The following is an 8,946-nucleotide window of genomic DNA, read 5'->3' as shown; positions in this document are numbered from 1 at the left end:
GGCTACTGACTGGACCTCAGCATGACTGCCTGTGGAGGGGCTCTCAGGGTGAGCAATTGATCCTCTTTGTAATGTGGGAAGACACAGAGGGTCAGGGACATGTGAAAGTGGAGACGGACAGAGAGAGGGTTTTCTTGTAATTGGTGTCTCCTCCAGTGTCCACATTTACACCTCTGACAGAGAAATAAGAGTAGAAGAGGAGAGAGTCAGGAAGGAGAAAGAAGTTTCCTGAAGAAACCAGAGGCTCGAAGGCAACCCCAACTCACTGCTGAAGGCAGGTAGACCAGACAGTTGTACAGATTCCAGCTCTGTCTTAGTATGGATTTTGTTCGTGGGAGCTGAGAGCAGTCCTAGGGAAGTTTGTTCCTCTACATGGGGCCTCTTTGTGCTCCCAGGTGGCTGCCAGGACCCTCCTGTAAGGGCTCTGAAGGGGATTGGAGTGGCCGACAGTCAGAAAAGGCAGAAGAGGTAGGAAGGGGCCCAGGTCCTTCCCAGTAGCCTGGAAGAAATGCGAGTCCAAATCCTGGCTGCACACCCAGCTCAGGGAAGATGGCGATATCTTTACTTGGAACAAATGAAAAGGTTCCTTCTCAGTGCCCATAATTTCCTTAAAACATCAATTTCCAAAGACAAGACCTTGCCCTCACTGTTCCAGCCCACTCTATTCCTCCTAAAGCAATACTAACGCTTTATGTGGTGCCAGGAGCTCAGGCCCCTGCAGAGCCAGGAGGTTCAGGAAGGCTAGAGACAGCAGTCAGACAGAAGACACCTGGGGCCTCCCCTCTCTGGAGTTGCAGAGCAGAACGAGAATCCTTCAGAGGCACCTCCCATGTGGAGACTCACCCTGTTCATGCCTTGTCCCTCCATTGAGAAGTCCTGCATAAGTGACCACTTCACCTGAGTCCTGCGGAGAGAGAGCTGGGCAGGGCTCCAGGGCTGCATCTCTGAGCTCCTGCACGCTCCAGGGCTCTCATGCCCTCTGGTGGCACCCTTCAGAACCCGGAAACACACATCTATTGAGATCAACCCAAGGGGCAGCCCAGTCAGTGTCCTGATGAGTGATTAGGCCTATCACCACTCACAGCCACCTGTCCATTTGCCCTTCTCCACCCAGGATGGGTCTCTGAAGAGCAGAGCTGTGAAAATGAAAGGTAGAGCTGAAAGCCAGGAAATGAAGGTTCATTGTGCCAAACCGTTTTCTGTTCTACGGGTCTAGGGCCCCCTAAATCATGGGTGAGGACACAGAATTCAAGAGACACCAATGCCCTTAAGGAGCTCATCACCGGGTTGGAGAGAAAGAGGGCTGCAGGTGCGGCTCAATGACCCTGTGCTCAAGCGGGCAGGCTGGCAAAGGGAAGCAATGACGGCAGATTCTTGTGCAGCCAAGGAATCTGAGCGACTTCCACAGGATGGACCAACACCCTCACACAGGAAAGAAGCTTGGAACGAGGAAGAGAGGGCATTCTGCTGACGGTCTAGGATCAGGACCTGCATTGGTTTATATTGGGGTCCATTTTAAGGCCATTGTTTTTCCTGGTGACCATTCTGGCATCCTGGAGACTCAATCCATGTATTGGGTCAAGGGTCCAGTCTGATCCAGGTTCACTCCAGAGTGGATCCAGCATGGAGGGCAAGGGTATTTTACCCTCTGTCCTCTCTCACACTAGAGAGGACTCCAGGAGTGAGGCCAGAACTCTTGAAGACACATCCTTTAAGATGATAAGTGATTAGGCCATCTAGTCTTTATTAGTTTATTTCCTATGGGTATGTATGTATAACCCAAGTATGTGTGTATAACCCATGTATGCATGTGAGTGTGCGTGTGTGTGTGTGTTTAGAAGGTGCTGTGTACATTTAGAGAGAGTTATGCAAAGTCAGGAGGCTTCAGATTAAATGTCATATTCCTGCTTTTTTTTAAGGTAACAATAAGGACTGACGTTGAACAGGCTCACTCTAGAGCCTTCAGGGACTTGAAGCTCCAAAGGACTCTCCCTGGCATATTTGTATCTTCACCATTCATCAGCCAGCCTAAACACCATGGCATGTTTAATATGAATGGCCCTTTAACATCTGCCCTGAGTTTCTGTTGTCACAAGGAATGCTGATTTGATCTCCAACCAAGGGATTCCCTAAGGTTCCATATCCTCAAATTTTACTGAATTGCCAGGAGACATCTCTCAACTCCAATTCATACCTAGCTCAGGAATTTTTTTCTTCTTCTTTTTTTTCTTCCAGGTTTTGGCTGTAGAGCATGGGTTTATGTGCACTCATTGGTGTGTGTGTGTGAGAGAGAGAGAGAGAGGAGAAATCATTCCCCAGGCAGGGATGGCCATCACCTTCTGCTCCCTTCTCCACTCTCCTTCCAGGTCCTGAGTCCATCATGATTTTCAGGTCACTAGGTCTAGGACTTGAATTATACTGGGCTAATGGGAATCCAGCTCCTTAACCATCATGCCACCTATTGCTCCCATCTTACCTCAGGAATTTGCACCACTTATGCCTAATGCTTTTTCTGTTGAGTCCACAGTTACATCATCAGAATACTGACAACATGCAGAGTCAAGTCAGGAAGCACTCAGGAATTCAAGGGAATTGATGCCCAGTAAACAGTAACACAGCAAAGTTAGCAGAAAATGATGGGCTGGGTCCAGTAGTGACTCTCACTCCAGGTCACAGGAGGGGATGAAAGGCGATCTGCAATGGGGGGCCTGAGTGATGCCAGAGGGTGAAAGTGCCATGACTCTAAAGGAGGGGATGGTTGTAAAGGGCCACAGGGAGGATGCTGGTGAGGGGAAAGGTTTGAATTTTTATAAGAGAGATCTGTGCTTGTCCGGTGTATATTAATATTTCCTTGCTTGTCTGTCCCTGTGTTCCATCCTATGACCCAACTACCTGATACATCCTGGGAAGGAAACAATCACCCTTATACTCTGTAGCAGGAAGGTCTGAGAAAGGGTAATAAAAGTTTGTGAGCAGCAGATGGTGTAATGCTTATATAGCTGGACTCCCATGTGATCCACCAGGGATTGAATGACTCATGCTGGGCGCTTGCGCATGAGTGCCAAAACCCTAGGAGAAGAGTGGGAGAGAAGAGATTGTGTCAAAGTCATTGCCCCTGAGAGGGGGTTATTTTTCATTTTCTGACTTTGTTTCTCTCTCTGTCTCTATGGCAAGTGCACCAGCTCTCTAGCAAAAATCTCTCAAAAAGAAAAGAAAGAAACTCCTTCCCAGGTTCTCTCTCTCTGTGTTCCATCCTATGACCCAACTACCTGATACATCCTGGGAAGGAAACAATCACCCTTATACTCTGTAGCAGGAAGGTCTGAGAAAGGGTAATAAAAATTTGTGAGCAGCGGATGGTGTAATGGTTCAGTGGCTGGACTCCCATGTGATCAACCAGGGATTGAATAACTCATGCTGGGTGCTTGTGCATGACTGCCCAGAATCCTTGAAGAAGAGTGGAGGAGAAGAGATTATGGCATAGACATTCCCCTTGGAGGGGGGGTGATTTTTCACTTTCTGTATCTGTTTCTCACTCTGTCTCTATGGTAAGTGCACCAGTCCTATAGCAAAAATCTCTCAAAAAGAAAAGAAAGAAACTCCTTCCCAGGTTCTCTCTCTCCTACATAGACACACCTGTCCCTTTACTCATAGGTCTACAACCATACTTCACGAATGCCACAGTTAAAATCACTGGGTATAGGTGAATGGTTCAACTTTTATCCTAAGAGAAAAAAAAAATGAAAAGAAATCTATGGTGTGAAGCTGATCAAAAATTGGATTCACAGTTCTCATCCAGGAAACCTATGAAGAGATAAGATCCCACCAGCACTGTTGAGTTGATCCCTGAGGCCTGATGGGCTGAGCTAGTGGTTGCCCCCCACCCCTCATCCTCTCTCATGTGCACAGGTGTTTTTAGAGTAGGAGGACCCTCATCTCACCCAGGCCATTTCCATCCTGTGAGGGGGTGTGGACTGGCCCAGGCCCAGGTACACACTAAGGACAGGGACATGAATGGGACAGAGCAGGTGTAGGCTGAGCCTCCTCCCTCCTATGTGTGGACTCTGCAGGAATGGTCAAGAAGTTCAGAACTGGGAATGGCTGCCCAAGGAAACAGGACACAAATGCACTCTATTGGGTTCTTGTTATTGAGAGGCAAATTGTGGGTGTCTCCTTCTAATATCCTGAGTCTTGAGTAATGTTCTAGGAGAATCTTCTGGAGATGAGGAGGGATGTTGGACTGGTGTCCTGGTACATGAGAACTTCGTCATTGACTCTGTTTTCTTCGTTCTGATATATTCCCTCCCTTGTCCACTACTCCACTCCCCCATTCCCCCAGTTTTGGGCTCACAGGGCCTTTGCTGGCTTTGGAGACCCTGCATAGACTATCGCATCCACTAGGAAAGTGGGCATGTAGCTCATGGGGAGGTAGAGGAGCTTGGCGTCCCAGCCAGCTGAGTACCGAGTGCGTGGGTGGCAGGCAATCAATGCATGCTCCATGCAGTTTGTCACCAAAGAAAGGTCCTCTGTGCTTTTTTGATATGTTTGTTCAGCTGATTTCAAGTCTGTAAAGAATGAGAAATCAACCATGTCAATTTCTATTGCAAATCACTTCTACTTCGATCAAGATAAAAAGGACTGTTTCTACAAATATGACCCAAGCCATGTCCCAAATCAAATTCATTCAAATTCCTGGGAAAATACCCAACCTTAGCCTTGGGAACGACAGTTCCACAGTAAGCTGCCAGTCATCCTGAGAAAATCTGGACTGCATTACTTGAAGGACTCGACCACCATTACAAATAAAAGTCCATGAAACTCATCTGTAGTCAATGAAGCTTGCGTAGAATTTACAGGTGTCTTCCCTTTCTGACTTCACTTTGTTCCTCAACAGTGATGTTGTTCACAGGAAGCCCAGGGCCCAAGTTCTACCAAGCCTGGACCCCTTCTTTAGGTGACCAGTTGAACACTGGGACACAGGAGTAGACTAAACTCTCCACTTTGCAGGGAAGTTACAGTATGCAAGACAGACCCTGATAATATTGGAGGCGTACGTGCTAGACCCAAGATTCTAGAACAGGGTTCATTTCTCTCCCCACTATTCACAGCTTACTCACAGAATGCCAGAAACTTCTCGCCATAGATGTCCTTGACCTCAGAGCTGTTGCGGTTCCACAGCTGCTTGAAGCTCGGGATGAATACCTCACTACTGGTCACATGAGTCTTGAAGAAACCGGGCTCAATCATAGCCACCTTCACACCAAAGTAGGAGAGTTCCCTCCTGCAAGATAGACAGGCGGAGAGGAAAGGGCTTCAGAGACCTTGGGAGGAAAACACAAGCAATTGAAATATAAAATATTCATTAATACTGTAGGAAGAGGATCAGATGAGCCCAATCCTTAAGAATTGTAATTTGACTTGGGCAAGTGTTAGAATCACGATGTTGGTCTTTTCCGGGTGTAATGTTTGTCCCTTGACCCAAATATTTGATGTACACAAACTGATTATCTCTAAATCCTCCCTATTTTGCTGCAAAGAAGCTAATAGGTGATACTTTCTTCTATTCTCCTCATGTCTAATTGATCACCAGGGCCTGACCATTTTTGTCTTCTCCACACTTCTTAGTACCCGTTCTTTACTCTCCTGTCCTAGTAATCTCCCTGGCCATCTCTTAGCTGGTCTATTGCAGGTCCCTTCAAAGGAGCATCTCTCTGTCTTCAGCCTCAGCTGCCCATAGTGTGTGATTGCCTGTTCTGCCACCAGTGTAGACTCCAGTTCCTGATTTGTCCATGTAACTTCCTAAATAACTCCATTCCCTTGGTTTTACAGCCCCTAGCATAAAGGCCAGCTCCTGTCAAGGACCCATAGACCTTCCACAGGACTAACCGTGCTACCTGCTCGCCCTCCCTCTTGCCAAGTCCAGCCTTGTCCTACACTAAGGACTACCCAGCAGCACAGCTGTTTGGCTATTGCTCACACAGGTCTGGGCTTTCATCCTTCCTGCCCTTCCCTACCAGGCTGATGAGTTCAGGTCTTCAGTTCACTGCTCAGATGTTCTATCTGGATGCTCCCCAATCGGTTGACAACTGTGGCTCTCAGGCATAATTTGGACACACCTGTCAAAAGACTCTACAACAATGTTTTTGTGTTTCTTATTCCTCTTCCTCTCAACTGTCTAAGTTCTGGAGCCCATTCTTGTGATCCCTATACGCATTTATTGGTCACTCATATAAGAGCCTAGTAAGTATGTATAGAATGGAGGTAGATGCTCTACCCTATCTCAAGGGCTTTCTGACACTGAATACCATAATGGTTATGTTTATTGACTTTAGATCCAAATGATCCGGTCCCACTCTGCCTCAGTCACTGTTCAAAGGCAGGCTTTCCTCTAGGGTAGAGTAAGTTTAACCTCAGACCTGGGTACCTGGGTACCTCCTACAATCCAGCACTGAGTCCAGCACCGAGAAAGGCACCTTTCAGTGAATGAACACCTACATTCAGAAAGCGGGTGGTGTGGCAGTCAGAAAAAAGAGGGGGGTGTTCATGGAGCGTCCCATAAGCGTCTGAGATAGAGAATGCCCTGATTGGGTTGCCCAGAACAGGAACAATAGAGCTGAGGGGAGGCTGTTCCAAGTCATTACCTGAGGGAGTCTGAGAAGGCCTCTATGCCGTACTTGGAGATGCAGTAGCCACCACCAAACAGTGACACCCGACCTGCTATGCTGGAGACGTTGACAACACGACCCCTTGCCTTCCTCACTAAGGGAAGCAGGCTCAGAGTCACCTCAATCACCCCAATCAGGTTCACATTGAGGATGTTCACAAAGTCTTCTTTGGTCAGCCACTCATTGGGTGCCATTGGCACAGAGATGCCAGCATTGTTCACCAGACCCCAGAGTCCTGAGGACAGAGGAAAATGAGAGAGCCGTACTGATTTGTGCCTATGCAGTGTGGACACAGGTGTGCTTCAAACTCACATCCCACTAGGCTGAGTCCATTAGGAGTAGTGTATATGGGGCAGGAAGATAGTGCAGGAAGCACATGGAGTCTCCATGGGGTACAGATCCTGTAACCTGGTGAATGACAGCTCTGCCTTCCTTCCTCTACTCATCTTGGTCTAGTTCATGGCCTGGTCCACAATTGCACTCAGCCCATTACTTGATGACAGCAGGCACTGAGGCTAAAGAAGTATGTGCATCAGTAGTCTAGAATCAAGGCCATTGCTCTCTGCTTGTTCACACGTTAATGTGGTCTCAGCAGGCATTACGCACACTCACCTACATTTCTTCCTTCTGGATAGCAAGTGTAGTGTGTGCCATACACCTCTCCACTGAGGGAGAGGGACAGAGAGTGAAGAAGAGACAGAACAAAGGGAGACAAAAGGTAAAGGTGAAAATAAAACAAAAAGACAAGGCTAATATCAGATTGGAGCTTCGTTGACCTAAACCTAAAAACCACGTTTGGGGAGAATGTGGACAGCAGTTCCACATTGGACCACATGGTTCTGGCCTTGAAACATCCTGAATCGATACTGAACAGTGCTCCTGCAGGAGCACCTGGAACAATCACCAGGCAGGACTTGGCAGGAGCCAAGGAAGCTCATCTCATGTCCCAGTAAATGGACTCTGGCCTCTGCCCTGAAAATATCCCGTTTTCTCACCCATCCAGAAACCACCCTCTGTCACCACCTCCTCTCAGTCTCAAGTTTGCTGAGTTTTCACGTGGTCAATTTGAAACATCCTAAGCCTATCCCTGGGATATGAAGTAGAGTTTCCAAGGTACAGATACAAGGAGTAGAGAATCCCCAGAGCTGGGTATTTAGAGGCTGCTGTTAATCTGGAAGAAGAGGTCCATGGGAAAAAGTCCCTTCCCTGCTCTGTAACTTGCCCTGTCCTATAGGAATACACAATCTAGCAGGAAGGTATTATATTTGTAATAATCAAAAAAAGGAAGATTATAGGAATTCAGATAAATAACAGTTTACCAACATCATTTATGACAATAAATGGTCCAAACAATGTCTGATACATCCATTATGTATACTTAAATACATTGTGCTATATGAACGGATAGAATATTACAGGGACCCGAGAATTAAATTGTGGTTATGGTGACCGGGTCCAACATGGCCAATGGTGAAGACAGAGACCTGGAACTAGCAGGTCGATAAACACACTTGGCTCATTTGTGTGTCCCAACTCCAGAGAGGAAAATGGAAAAGAGCTGACTGTGGCATGGCCATTCCTCCTGGCCAGTGCGTCTCCCTTTCCCTCTTTTCCCTTTCTCTCCAGCAAATGCCCTAATACCAATTTAAAAAAAAAAGAAAGAATTTTCTGTAATACTAGATATCTTAAGTATGTTCATTATGTTGTTAATCTGCTCATATTTTTATATTGAAAATAATATGATACACTATGCATAAATCCCAAATGTGTCAAAATACAAACAGTATTTATGATGGTTTTCAAGGACAAATTTCATTCTCATCTTTATTCTCCTCAATAATGTTCATATTTTACACTCATACTTAGAGAAAATATTCATGTTCTATTCTTACACCATGTGAAGACACACAAAATACTGTACTGGGAATAAAAGTGGGCCCTCCTAGACTTTGACCCTTCTGTTCCAGTCCTCATACTCATGTCCTCAACTGAGAATGGGGAGGAGCTCAACTCTGACTGTAGACAACGATGCATCCCAATTAAGACCAAGATAAAGTGCTAAGAAGCTGAGCCCAGCTCCAGCATGACCCCCACCATACAAACCCACTAGTCCCTGATCCAGTGGGACGTTCCCTTCTCTGACTGTAGACAACGATGCATCCCAATTAAGACCAAGATAAAGTGCTAAGAAGCTGAGCCCAGCTCCAGCATGACCCCCACCAGTCCCACTAGTCCCTGATCCAGTGGGATGTTCCCTTCCTCCAGAAATTCAGCCCTGAGC

General features: G+C 46.8%; 1 protein-coding gene across 1 annotated transcript; it reads right to left on the bottom strand.

Moving 5' to 3' along the window:
- Positions 1 to 4,125: 4,125 nt before the first annotated feature.
- Positions 4,126 to 6,900, bottom strand: LOC102477258 (retinol dehydrogenase 16; the record flags this gene model as incomplete). The annotated part of the gene is given in 3 exon segments (XM_006163542.2): positions 4,126 to 4,565; positions 5,118 to 5,281; positions 6,642 to 6,900. Coding segments are annotated over 3 exon segments (641 nt in total), but the record flags the coding sequence as incomplete, so codon positions are not given.
- Positions 6,901 to 8,946: the final 2,046 nt, after the last annotated feature.

The sequence above is a fragment of the Tupaia chinensis genome, unplaced genomic scaffold (genome assembly GCF_000334495.1).
Source record: "Tupaia chinensis unplaced genomic scaffold, TupChi_1.0 Scaffold142555_1, whole genome shotgun sequence".
NCBI lineage: Eukaryota > Metazoa > Chordata > Mammalia > Scandentia > Tupaiidae > Tupaia > Tupaia belangeri.
The sequence above is the reverse complement of the archived record's forward strand: the minus strand, read 5'-3'. Positions and strand labels throughout refer to the sequence as shown.